The 12865-nt window shown below is 49.0% G+C and overlaps 1 protein-coding gene across 2 annotated transcripts in view; it reads left to right on the top strand.

Moving 5' to 3' along the window:
- The window catches only part of HSPA12A (heat shock protein family A (Hsp70) member 12A), a 173316-nt gene extending 160925 nt beyond the window's left edge, over window positions 1-12391 (top strand). For both annotated transcript variants that reach the window (XM_086377089.1, XM_086377090.1), the window contains 6 exons: window positions 729-900; window positions 4494-4580; window positions 5171-5275; window positions 5977-6235; window positions 6917-7020; window positions 8177-12391. In XM_086377089.1, coding sequence (XP_086233215.1) covers window positions 729-900; window positions 4494-4580; window positions 5171-5275; window positions 5977-6235; window positions 6917-7020; window positions 8177-8814 — 1365 coding nt within the window. In that variant the 3' untranslated portion in view covers window positions 8815-12391. The remainder of the gene's footprint in view (window positions 1-728; window positions 901-4493; window positions 4581-5170; window positions 5276-5976; window positions 6236-6916; window positions 7021-8176) is intronic.
- Window positions 12392-12865: the final 474 nt, after the last annotated feature.

The following is a 12865-nucleotide window of genomic DNA, read 5'->3' as shown; positions in this document are numbered from 1 at the left end:
GAGAGGGGCTTTGCACAGGATAACTGCCAGTGGGCTTTTCCCCGCATCTACGACCTGAGGACCCTGTGGATTCCAGGGTGGGGGTGAGGGACTTTCTCCTGGAGCCCCCTTGGTGCTCCGGAGTTAACAGGTCAGATGCCCACATAGCAGATTCAGATTCTCGCACAGCTGAGGCCCGGAGATGGTCTTTCTGTTTCCTAGGCCACCAACCATTGGTGTTTGCTAGGCCTTGGTCCTGCCATTTAGTTCTGGAGCCGGAAACAGTCCATGATCGCCCTTCCATCCGGGGTTGGTTTTCTAAGTTTTGAGTCCTTTGCCCCTTTGGGCTTCTCAACTGTGGGCCAAGCGGGCCAAACATGCAGGCGGCCTTGAGGCTCACAAAGCCTGACACTTGCCAAGAATACTTGTACGCTGACAACCGACTCCAGTACTCTTGCCTGGAAAATCCCATGGACAGGGGAGCCTGGCTGGCTGCAGTCCATGGGGTCGCAAAGAGTTGGACACAACTGAGCAACTTCACTTTCACTTTCTTTCCTTTGCCCAGTCTGGGATGTTTGGGTACCTGGCTTAGGGTTCAGCACCCAGTCACCCCCAATTTTAGGCTCTGCAGGGGCCTGTGGAGGGAGTTTCCCCAACAAGCAGAGGATGAGTGCCCGTTCCTTGGGGGTGCTCACACCCAAGGTGGGGGTGTCCTCGGAGGGGTCCCAGCCTTGCCTTCTGTCTTCCAGGCAGGCCTGGCCTCCCCAGAGAACTCGGAGCAGCTCATCATTGCCCTGGAGCCCGAGGCAGCCTCCATCTACTGCCGGAAGCTGCGGCTGCACCAGATGACCGATCTGAGCAGCAAGGCCGCGGTCAACGGGTACAGCTCCAGTGACACAGTAGGAGCTGGGTTTGCACAGGGTACCTGCTCTCTCTCTCCCCTCCCCGCTGGCCCCTCTCCCCTCCCCGCTGGCCCCTCTCCGGCCCCCTGCATGTGTCTCTGCCTCAGAGTTTGCAAAGGCCGTCAGGAGCCCTCAAGATGCCAGGAGACCTCAAGATGCTTCTGGAGGAGGCTGGAGTTAAATACCTCTGTGCTCAGCTCCCCCCTCCCCCAACCCGGCCCCTCCAAGGACACTGTAAACTCAGCAGTGGCTACCGCTGTTCATCACCAACCCTAGTGCCTAAGGGGAGGACCCTTCTCTCCCAAGAACGTGAGAGCAGTCCAAGAGTGGCTCTTGGCCATGCATTTTACTCGGCTTTTAAGTCTTTCCTATTAACTGATTCTTAATCTAATTCCACTGGCCTGTTATTAATGCCTCCATTAAGACTGTTGATTTATTGCTGACTCATTCATTGGGGCCACTTTGTATGTGATGTGCTCATTGTGAATCTTAACTATAAACCTGGCGAGAGTTGAGGCTAGAGGTGAAAAGGGCGGACTTTCCCTGAGGGGTTGACGCTCATTTAACTGTGGGAAGGAGCACTGCCCAGGGAAACCCAGGTTGGGCATTTTAAGGGCCTTTTTTCTCTCCAATATTGGGTTGGCCAAAAATTCTGTGACAATTTGTGGAAAAACCTGATATTGACCTATATGCAAGTTGCTCACAAGCTTGCTCCTCAGAACTGTTTCCCTGGAATGTAGGGCTCTTTAGATCTGTCCAGGGCCATGGTGTCTGCAGATACCCTGGGCAGTTAGAGCCACATGGGTGAACACGGATGCTAAGGAGCTGTGGGGGATGGCACTGTGCACCCCAGCTCTGAGCTCTCTGCCCAAGTGAGGACTTCAAGGGCAACCCCCGCCTCCGCCGCCCCCCCGCCCCCCCCACCGCCATCACTGCAACCCACTTCCATCCTGCCCTGGAAGGCCCAGGTCCTGGAGGAGGACAGGGATGACATGAGTGAGAACTGTCACCAGTTAGTCCTGAGCTTTCCTTGATCCTCAGCTTGAAGGCTGTTTCTGCACTGCCTGGGACACTGGGCCCCAGGCTCACCCTTGGCGGGCACACATTCCTGTCCAGACAGGGCTCTCTTCCTCTTTACAAGGTGACTCTGCCCCAGCGGCCATGCTTTTCATTTTTAACCTAGGATGGAGGAGTCTGTGAACCTGAGCGATGAGACAGTGGCAGGAAGTTCACTTGTCACCAGGCTGCTGCCCCCTCAGCCTGCCAGGGCCATGTGTTCGCCGCCTGGATCTGATTCACCCAGAGCGAACGGAAACAGGCTTCCCTCCAAGTCTCGGGGCTCGAGTTGCCTTTTTCTCACAAGGCTAGCCTCACTGCTGACTAAACCCAATGCATTCACATTTTAAATATTCAGGATCATTGTTTTAATTGGAAAAAAGAGGAATGTCTGACTGGGCTATTTCATATACTGATCCTTACTCAATTGTTCATAGACAGCCGCTCATGCCAGAATTAGCTGATTGAGCACAGCTCTCCTTGAGACTTCTTAAGCACAACATTCACATAGGAGGACCCGTTAGAATGCCTGCCTTTCCCAGGAGCTCAGGAGTTTTTGTCTCTCTTTCCTTTAATGTATTCTATCATGCCCACACTGCTCCATGTCTGTGCCCTGTGCCTTGTGGAATTTGCTGTTGTTTTCTGTGCTCAGAGCAGTGTCTTTGGTTTTTGAAATCCTCATGTTGTTGGCTACCACCCCTCAGAGGGTCAGTGAGGCAGGGGTTCCATCTTAACCTTGCTTTTTGCTGAGAACCTCCCTCCCAGAAGGACAGAGTGCTGTGTGGGAAGGCCTGGCAGAGTGCTTAATCAGGGGGTACCCAGGATGGCATCAGTAGCCTGAGCCCCCCCACCTTGGGCCATTCTCTGCCCTCTGATGCCCCTCCCTGATAGACTCTGTCTCCAGCACTGCAGGGTTTACTGTTGGTATTATTCGACTCCAAAAGGACTTAACGATATTAGTAAAGGCTACATTTTTCACAATCTTGGGCATATTTGCCTGAAAAACAGGATTTTCTGAGTGCTCAAAACATGTTTTATTAGCCTCACTTAGCCGTTTTTTACACATGCCATTTTCTTGGCCACCTAGGCTGTTTTGGAAAGTCAGTCCCCACTGCAAAGTGTTCAATGTAAGTTCATCTGGAGCTGGGCATAGGAGAGAAGCCCTGAGTCCTGGGACCCCCCACCACCCCAGGCCTGCCGGAGCTCTTTAATCAGGGACGGCCTGAGGAGCTTAAGGCTGGCCCGATGTTGATGTTTGTCATTCTAATCCCCAGAGGAGATGCAGCCTTGTGAACACTGTGCTCCTTGCTGAAGGAAGCTGGAGGGTCAAGGGTCCTTTATTGGATAACAAGCAGCAGATGGATTTGTAGGGCTGAGGGACTAAAGATTTGGTGGGGCGCAGAGTGGTGGATTAGAGCCTTTGTCTTTAAAACCAGGATTGCTCTGAACTGTTCATGGTGGGGGTCATTTGTTGAGTTCACTGTCTCATACTTGGTGCTTTGCCTTCCTCATCACCTACTGTGTGCCTGGTGTCACAGTGGGTGCTGACAACAAATCAGAGGGCCAGTCCCTGCTCAGCCTGCGTGGAGCTTGGGCCAGGTAGTATCATCCCATTTTATGGATGAGGGAACTGAAGCCGAGAAAGGTTAAGTGATTTGCCCCAATTCCCATCGTGCCTGTGCTCTGGTGCTTCCCAGGCTCCCTCTCACAGCATCTTTCCCTCCTCTTAACATTCCTATTCAGCGTTTTCAGACTTCACTCTAAATTGTTAAGTCTCAAAGGCAGGGGGTCCACCGTCTGAGGGTTCATTTCAGGCTGCAAGACAGAGTTGTGGGAACGCCAAGTCCCTTGACCTCCCTGACCTGGTTTCCTCATCTGAGCACAGGACGATGATTTGGGCCCTGTCCGTCTCAAGGGGCTGTCGGGAGCCAGCGGGAGATTAAATACCCATGCAAGGCATCACAGCCACTGAGTACCCCAGCCACCCCTAGGTTGTCCCGCATTGTGCGGGGAAAAAGGCGGCGCCGGCTTCGCTAGGTTCAGCCGCGCCACCTTGTGGCGGAAGAGCATATCGACTTCAACTGAGTCTGGAAAGGGCTCCAGGCCGGTTTATCCCAGACCCAGATAGGAAAACATACCCCGCATTCCATGTATCAGACCAAGTTCCTTGATGTGAAATTATTTAACCAAGCGCACTGCAGGCCATTTGGCAGACAGCTTCCTCCCTAGGGCAGCAGAGCCAGGAAACTGACCTATTTTATTTCCATTCCCCTGAAACGGTTCCTGGAGGAAGGGAATCTCACCACGGTGAGCTTTTCAGCAGGGCACTGGCTAGCTCCAGGCAGATGAATAGATGGAGGCCGGTGGAAATAGCTCCTTGCTGTGGAAGAGCTGGCTTTGTCATTCCCCATGTTGTATTTATGTAATCATTCTGATCAAGATCACCAAATGTTCTGTTCCCAAACCTCCCATGCTCTCTCACCTCCACTGACTAAAGGGACTGCGGCTCTTTCATGCTTTCTCACCCGTTGTTATTTTCTTTCTGTTGGCCACTAGCTAAGGAACACATACGACGTAATCGGCAGAGTCGGACCTTTCTGGTGGAGAATGTCATAGGAGAAATCTGGTCTGAGCTGGAGGAAGGTAGTGTCCTTGAATGTCCTTTGCCCCTGCTGGGGTGTGTGTGTGTGTGTGTGTGTGTGTGTGTGTGTGTGTGTGTGTTGGCAAAAATGCATTCCTATTTGTTCTTTTTACACTTTTGGAAAATGTTCCAAATCGGTTTTACAGACCTGCTTGCCCAGGGAGAGCTCTTTTTGGAGCTGTAATTTTGCATGTTCTAAAACCATATAGGCTCTTCAGAACAAAAATAGGAGCTGGAACTCACCAGTTCAGGGTAAGCCTTGTGTTATAAACAGCAGGTCATTCGATGGTGCTGTTACCTTGGCAGGAAGTTGTCAATTTGTACATGCCAGGTTTGCGGTGTCGTGTGACATGAATGCTTTAGTCTTAAAGATTCATTCGTCTGTGTTCACAGTCCATGCTAACTGGCATTTCTGGGCAGACATTATCTCATTCTCTTTAGTCATGAATAACTTGCTGTGCTCCTAATTAGCAAAACCATTGTACTAATGGGTGTTGATGGAGCTTAGCTGGGTACCCCGTCATCACCTGCCAGATTGTTCCAGGACACAGTGGACAAGTGGTCTGTATAAAGGATGGCTGTTTTGTACCAGGTGACAAGTATGTGGTGGTGGACAGTGGCGGCGGCACCGTGGACCTGACAGTCCATCAGATACGGTTACCAGAGGGACATCTTAAAGAACTGTACAAAGCAACAGGTAAGCCTGAGAAAATGAGGGAAATGGCTAATTTTCTCATACCTGAGCTGTTTTACTCATTTCTGATTTCTCTCAGCATCTCACTCTTTCAGTGCCATCAGCACGTGAGATTATGAGCAGTATGGATGTGTGAGACCAGACAGCAAAATGCCATTAAATGGCCTTTAAACACAAACTGCCATAACTTGGGTCCGGGCCTAAAGTGAGCCTGTTTCAGATCCTGGCCATGATCATCACCTGTGATTTGGTGCTGTGGCTAAGTTTTCCATGGAGATCCCAGGATGAGACCACCAAAACCAAAGAACATGCTTGTCCTTTTAGTGGGGATGGAAAGGATGAGTAATTAGTAGATCACAAGGACTTGGTGAGGTCTGCTGGCTTCACAGACTCAGTCCTTAGATTTCTTGGGAAGGAATACCACGATGTTCCCAATTAGCTAAATGCATTGATTTTATTTAAAATGTAAATAATTTTAAACCAATGGTTGACGAGTGATTTTTATAGCAAAGTTTTCCCTTGTGGAATAAGAAGAACCTAAGGGTTTTAAAGAGTAAGTAAAAACACACAGCTGCGGTCTGCTGGCTAAGTGGGCCCACATTTGGGCTACTGTCTTTGGCAAAACCCAGGGTAGGCTGCTACTCAGACTTCGGATTCTGTTTCTATTTTTAACAGAGTGCTCTCCCATTTTGTTCTTGACCTAGGTGGACCCTATGGATCTTTAGGAGTAGACTATGAATTCGAAAAGCTTCTGTGTAAGATATTCGGAGAGGATTTTATTGAGCAATTTAAAATTAAGCGTCCTGCGGCCTGGGTTGACTTAATGATTGCATTTGAGTCTCGAAAAAGGGCGGCTGCCCCAGACCGAACTAACCCACTGAACATCACCCTGCCCTTCTCCTTCATTGACTACTACAAGAAGTTCCGGGGACACAGCGTGGAGCACGCCTTGAGGAAGAGCAAGTGAGTCGGGCTCACGTTTGGCTCAGGACAGTCTAGGGGGTAGAAGATGTTGATGGGAGGGAGGAAGGGGGTGTGGACTCTGAGTTCCAGTCCTACACGCTTGCTGTGTGACCTTGGGAAAGTGAGTCAACTTTTCTGGTCCTTAGTTTTTTCATCTGGAACATGGGCATGATAATTCCACTTACTTCAAAGGGTTGCTGTGAGGGTGAAATGAATTCATATACGCTTAGCACAATGCCTGGGACCTGGAAAGTGCTATCTATGTGTTAGCTATGATTATGCACTAAAAAGATGAGCTTTACGAAAGCAGGGAAGTTTGGCTCCTGCTTTGTCCCCAGAGTCCACAACAGAACCTGTTGTGGGTTCTGTTGTGGGTTACTGAGCACTGAGTAGGTGCTCAGTAAATATTTGTTGAATTATCACTCTGTCTTTTGCATTAGATTTTGGGTTTCACTGTATCAGGAGAGGGTTGGCCAGAGCCCAAAGTAAAGAGAAACGGAAGAGGTTGTGCCTTAGCTTTTAAGCTCCTAAGGGTCTAGATCCTGGTGGTTTAGGGTATTACTAAGGGATCTTTGGACTTTCAGACCCCCTTCCCCCCCTCAGATGTGACAGCTGTTCTGCCAAGGCCTGTGACTTGGGTATCCTTTCTACACTCTCACTCTCTCTCTGCCCGCCCCACAGTGTGGATTTTGTCAAGTGGTCCTCGCAGGGGATGCTGAGGATGAGTCCAGATGCCATGAATGCCCTTTTTAAGCCAACCATCGACAGCATCATTGAGCATCTCCGTAAGTGATCAGCCAGGGCTTGGCCACTTGGTGGGGCAGAGCCAAGAATGGGGACTGGCGTTTCCAGCATCACCCACCAGTATATGTGAAATTGGGATGGCAGGGGGTCCAGGGTTTAGCGCCACAGGTCAGGGTCCCAGCAGGAGTGGGCAGGGCCTGGGCATGTACGAGGGTGGCTGAGAGCCCCTTCTCATCTGGGCTTTCTGTCTGGCTTCAAAGGTCAGAGAGCTGGGACGTCTAAAGCAGTATATCATCGAGTGACTGGCCTTAGTGAAGGGATGGTCCTTGCTTTATCAGAATAGATTAGAAACCATAACCTCTGCTGGGATGGAGGAACGGTTATGTAAACCAAAGGTCTATCCCCACCCCCGTCACCAAACACACACCAGAGCCCTCACCTGGGGACACAGTAGACTCACCAAGGCCTCTTCCAGTATCCAGGGCCTCCACCTCCCACTCTGTACCTGGCCAATCAGAACCCCCAGGGGTGGGGTGGGAATTTGATGAAAACCAAAGAATAATATTTCTGACAGCCTGCCTTGACTCAAGAGAACCACAGGTTTGGAGAGGGTGAGGGGTATTCATTTACACCTAACAAAGAACTGCTTAAACTGATCACCATCTAGCTGTGAAAATGAGTTTCTACTTAGCAGTAGCTTGAGTTTTTATTCCTGAGCATACTGATGTACAGACCTCCTTTCTTTAAAAGTAATATAGACATATATTTACTTTTGGCTGTACTGGGTCTTTGTTGCTGCCTGAGGCCCTTCTCTGGTCGCAGCGGGTGGGGCTGCCCTCCAGCTGCGGTGCGCACGCAGGCTTCTCATTGCAGTGGCTTCTCTTGTTGCCGAGCACAAGCTCCAGAGTGTACTTCCTAGCTGTGGCACACGGGCTTAGTTGCCCTGCAACAGGTGGGATCTTCCTGGACCAGGGATCGAACTGGTGTCCACTGCATTGCGAGGCGGATTCTTAACCACTGGACCACCAGGGAAGCCCATCAAACCTCCTTTCCTTAAAGGACTAGCTCTACAAAAGTATTCTGTTTGAGTTCAGACCAAGAGTGTCCTCCAGTTGGTCCATTCCCCGCCTTCTCAGGCCACCCAGTCCCCCTTGGCTCTTGGTGACAGGTTGCTTGTCCCCTCCTCTTCCCTTTCAGGGGACCTGTTTCAGAAGCCGGAGGTGTCCACAGTCAAGTTCCTCTTCCTGGTGGGCGGCTTCGCCGAGGCGCCCCTCCTGCAGCAGGCGGTGCAGGCTGCCTTCGGCGACAAGTGCCGCGTCATCATCCCCCAGGACGTGGGCCTCACCATCCTCAAGGGCGCCGTCCTCTTCGGCCTGGACCCCGCGGTCATCAAGGTGCGCCGGTCCCCACTCACGTACGGGGTGGGCGTGCTGAACCGCTACGTGGAGGGCAAGCACCCGCCCGAGAAGCTGCTGGTGAAGGACGGCACCCGCTGGTGCACCGACGTCTTCGACAAGTTCATCTCCGCCGACCAGTCCGTGGCCCTGGGCGAGCTGGTCAAGCGCAGCTACACCCCGGCCAAGCCCTCCCAGCTGGTCATCGTCATCAACATCTACAGCTCCGAGCTGGACGACGTGAGCTTCATCACCGACCCCGGGGTGAAGAAGTGCGGCACGCTGCGCCTGGATCTCACCGGGGCCAGCAGTACCAACGTGCCCGCCCGCAGGGAGATCCAGACCCTCATGCAGTTCGGGGACACCGAGATCAAGGCCACGGCCATTGATATAGCCACTTCCAAGAGTGTCAAGGTTGGGATCGACTTCTTAAATTACTAACCAGCCCTCCCCGCCACCGGTCCCCTCCTTGGACTTGGCTCACCCGCATCTGCTGACCTCAACCCTGACTGTTCTTTCCCTGCCCTTGACCCTTGCCATCACCCATCTGAATTCCAGCGGGGAAGATGAGAACAGCCAGGGCTAGACATAATTAGGGGATGTTTCTGAGGGCACACTGGAGTCAGAAAAACTGTCGGCAGTGAAGATGGAGGTTGGGGAATACGAAATTTGAGCATCCTAGAAGAGCAGCTAGTGTTCACAGGTAAAAAGTGGTGAAACGCCCACCTGACAAGGGAATCAGTACATTTCTGCAGCAGTGATTAGGCTGGGGTTGAAGAGATCTCCCTTCCGTAGAACTTAGGATGCCCTATCACAACCTTTCCAGATTTGAAATAAGATCTTTGAGCCAAGAGGAGACTCTTCATCTCTCTGAGACTTTCCTTTTTACGTATTTTGGATGGCAGTCCATATAAAATACCACCCATCTGCAGTTAATTCCTTTTCATCATCATGTGATTGAAAGTGGTGACTCAGTGGGAGCTTGGAGGGTTTTTTAAGCCGGTGGGAGAAGCCTGCCTACACTGGGCACTATTTTAGGTTCTCATAATTTAACTTCCAAATAGGCTCAGTGAAGAATAACTGCAGCTTCAGCTAATCCGCGAGGATTTGTGAGTGGGAGCACTGACGCCTCAGCTTTTCGGCAGGTGAAAATTTGCTTCGAGGGAAATGGATATCGAGCTACTGACATATCCCAGGTTATTTATATGCTGGGAAAGAACTCCCCAAAGGCCAAATCCTGAATTCTGAATTCATAAGTAATTCAAGTTAACCTCAGTAGGATTCTGTGTGAGAAAATGAAGTCGCAAGTTGCCTTGTTCACATCACCAAGCCTGGGCGCGAACACGGGAACAGGCTTTGAAACAGCCCCTTTCCTCAATGAGCACACATATTTTCAACTAACTCCCTCCTCCCGGCTCGCCCTCATCTCCCTAAGAGTTTTTGGCCATTTAATTCCACATTTGGGGAAGACTACATTAGTGATACACAGGCAGAGAATCTGTTCTACAAAATATTTCATTAAAATCTTCCGTTTCTAAACTTGAACTGAAGATTCTACCTACAGGCATTCGGAGATCGATACTGAACGAATGAAGCTGGTTTTTGTTTTTGTTCAAAGCAGATCTGTGGATCTCCCCTGCAAGAACTGCCTGGGGACTTCTTAAAAACAGGTTCCTGGATCCTCTCCCTTTTATGAACTCGAGTCTTGGAGAGGGAACCCAAATCTGCAATGTTTAGTAAATGCCGCAGGGGACTGTGGCTGAATTGGAATCTGAAAACTCCCAACTTTAGGTTTTTTGAAAGCTGGGGCACGGACTGCAGCCTCTGGTTAGGTTCCTTGAGGGGGAGGATCTACAAGTGAAGGGCCAGGAGCCCACCCCTTGCCCTCTAGGGAGTGGGGCTGGAGCTCCACCTGGCTTGGGGATGGCAGGAGCTGGGAGGAAAGAGATTGGAAGAAAGGCAGCTGAAGAATGGGGCAGATGAGCCAACTAGTGTGTGTGCCTGCTCCCCATCCTTCCCCACTTGCAAAGCCAGCCTTCCACTTTCAGGAGCCAACTGCAGGAAAAGAATCCAGAACCTGACTCACAGCCCGTCTGATCTGTCAAAGCTGTCTTTTCCACCTGCTGGAGTTCAGTCGGTTTTAAATCACTGGAGGCATGCATAATAAAAGAGGGGAAGATGGTTGAGCCACTGACTTTGAATGTGAGTTGGATTCACAAACCCATGATCACAGCCCATTATCATATGCAGATTTTAAACAGCATTTCCAATTTCATTTTAACGTGTCTCCTTTTTCACATCGCTTGCTGCAGAATTCCCTACTAGAATGTGAAACACGAACACACCAGAGAACTGGAGAATGCTAGACACATCCTTAGGAGCCGGGTTTTGCATCCAGGCACGAAGGTGTGTGCACTAGGGTCCTCTTGCTGCCTGCTCTGCTTCAAAAGCTTAATGTTATGGGTCATTCTTTGGTGTTGCCAGCCATACTCTACAAACAAGACTTTTCAATTGAGTTATAATATAATTTTATGTACATATAATATTAGAAAATTGTACAGAATCTTGATTTCTACAATGTGCTTTTCTTCTTAAAAAAGAAAAAAGGGAAAATGCTCATTGAATTTTGTTGATGACATTGCTGCCTTTAATTTTCCATGGCTTCATTTCTTGACCATGCTTAATTTGTACTGATGCTAAGCTATGGACTGTGTGTGTAGACTCAACAATAGACAGAGGTGCCTAGGGTCAGAGTCCTCTAAGAAATAGACCAGATGCATCGACAGCTTCATCAGAGCTTTCTACACATGCACATCCTTCCCAAAGGTTCACAGTTTATATTTAAAGAAGCATAATAATGTATTGATTCTCCTGTCCTGTCTTTGAGAGCTGAACTGTCTGGCTCTGTAAGCCACATGACTGTGTAGAGCAACCTCCAAAAAATGTGTCCTGCAGGGTTGTCAACCTCTCGTTTTGGGGCAATGCAATCACTCTGAGGGCAAAATGGTGATGTTTTCAGGACACTAGAATCAAAGGAAGGAATCAGGTAGTACACAAATTCAGCCTTCCTACTGGATTAAGTGTGAGTAATAGAGTCAAGTCCTTTTTGTGGCTAATGCAAGGCCTTTCCCACCTTGTGTTAAGGATGTCTCCTTGTCCACTATTTCTCTTCAAAGAAATGGTTGAAATTTGCAATGTTGGCAAAAAGATAATGGAGAGAGGGTGATGATTTTACTGGGTTTTCTTCTGGCCTCAGAGATGCAGTCCTAATAATCACACTTAGAATCCTCAGATCCATCTCTCCCTTCTCCACGCCCTCCCCCCCCAAATATTCTAGAGTAAGAGCACTGGATGGGTACATTTGGGCACATTTTCTCATCTTAGAAAGTTTCTAAAAGGCCTGTTGTCTTGACCCATCACTCAGTTGTCCCTGGCATATTATCTGAGGTTCAAGTGTCTTAGAAGAAGACCTGTCAAAGGATTTCCTTTGTACACAGCAGGCATTAATAAATGTTGAATGACAGACAAGTTACAGACAGACACGTAGGAAAAAAGAGACATACAAGTGCTTTTGCAGACTGATGGCTAAGACGAGTCCATGTTACAGAGCCTGCCCTACCCCTAGAATGTTATTTAGATCAAGTTTAGCTTTTAGAGTCCAGGTCTGGTTAATTGCCAGAGTGGCAAAGAATCGCATGCACCAATATAAACAGGAGTCAAAATGCATTATTAGTTGAAGATCGAATCACACATTGTAGAGATGAAATAGCTGTGATTAAACTGCATATTTATGCTGGGAAACGGCTTAAGTGGATGACTAGTATAAAAGTTGTTGGCCATAACATCACATCTCTCATCTGCTTGGAATATGGAACTATATTCTAAAATATCAGCCATTGGGGTCTGTTCACTAAAGGATAAATTAAAACTTCACAGAACTTTGCAACAGTTCACAATTTGATTGTATCTGCAGACTCTTCTTCACAGATGTCTAATAAAGCAAAACTCTGGATCTCATGTGGCCTGGACTTTTTGTTTTTGTTTTTTTTCATTAAATTTGTAAATGGAATTATAGCTACTTACTGACCTTCCCCTTTACCCCATCTCGGGTGGAAGTTGATTTTCATGTCCTTTCTTAGGTGTTACAAGCTTTATTAACTTTCACTCCAATAAGACGGGCTTCCCTGATGGCTCAGTAGGTCGAGAATCTGCCTGCAAAGCAGGAGACACAGGAGACATGGATTCGATTCCTGGGTTGGGAAGATCCCCTAGAGGAAGAAATGGCAACACACTCCAGTATTCTTGCCTGGAAAATTCCATGGGCAGAGAGGTCTATTATCTTGACCCATTAGTCAGTTGCTTCTGACATATTATCTGAGGTTCAAGTTTCTTAGAAGAAGAACTGTCAAAGGATTTCCTTTGTACACAGCAGGCATTAATAAATGTTGAATGACTGACAAGTTAGGGATCCCATAGATAGTGGGCTACAGTC

This window comes from Bos grunniens, chromosome 26 (genome assembly GCF_055505025.1).
Source record: "Bos grunniens cultivar Pamir isolate PY7600 chromosome 26, Bosgru_T2T1.0, whole genome shotgun sequence".
NCBI classification, from domain to species: Eukaryota; Metazoa; Chordata; class Mammalia; order Artiodactyla; family Bovidae; genus Bos; species Bos grunniens.
The sequence above is the reverse complement of the archived record's forward strand: the minus strand, read 5'-3'. Positions and strand labels throughout refer to the sequence as shown.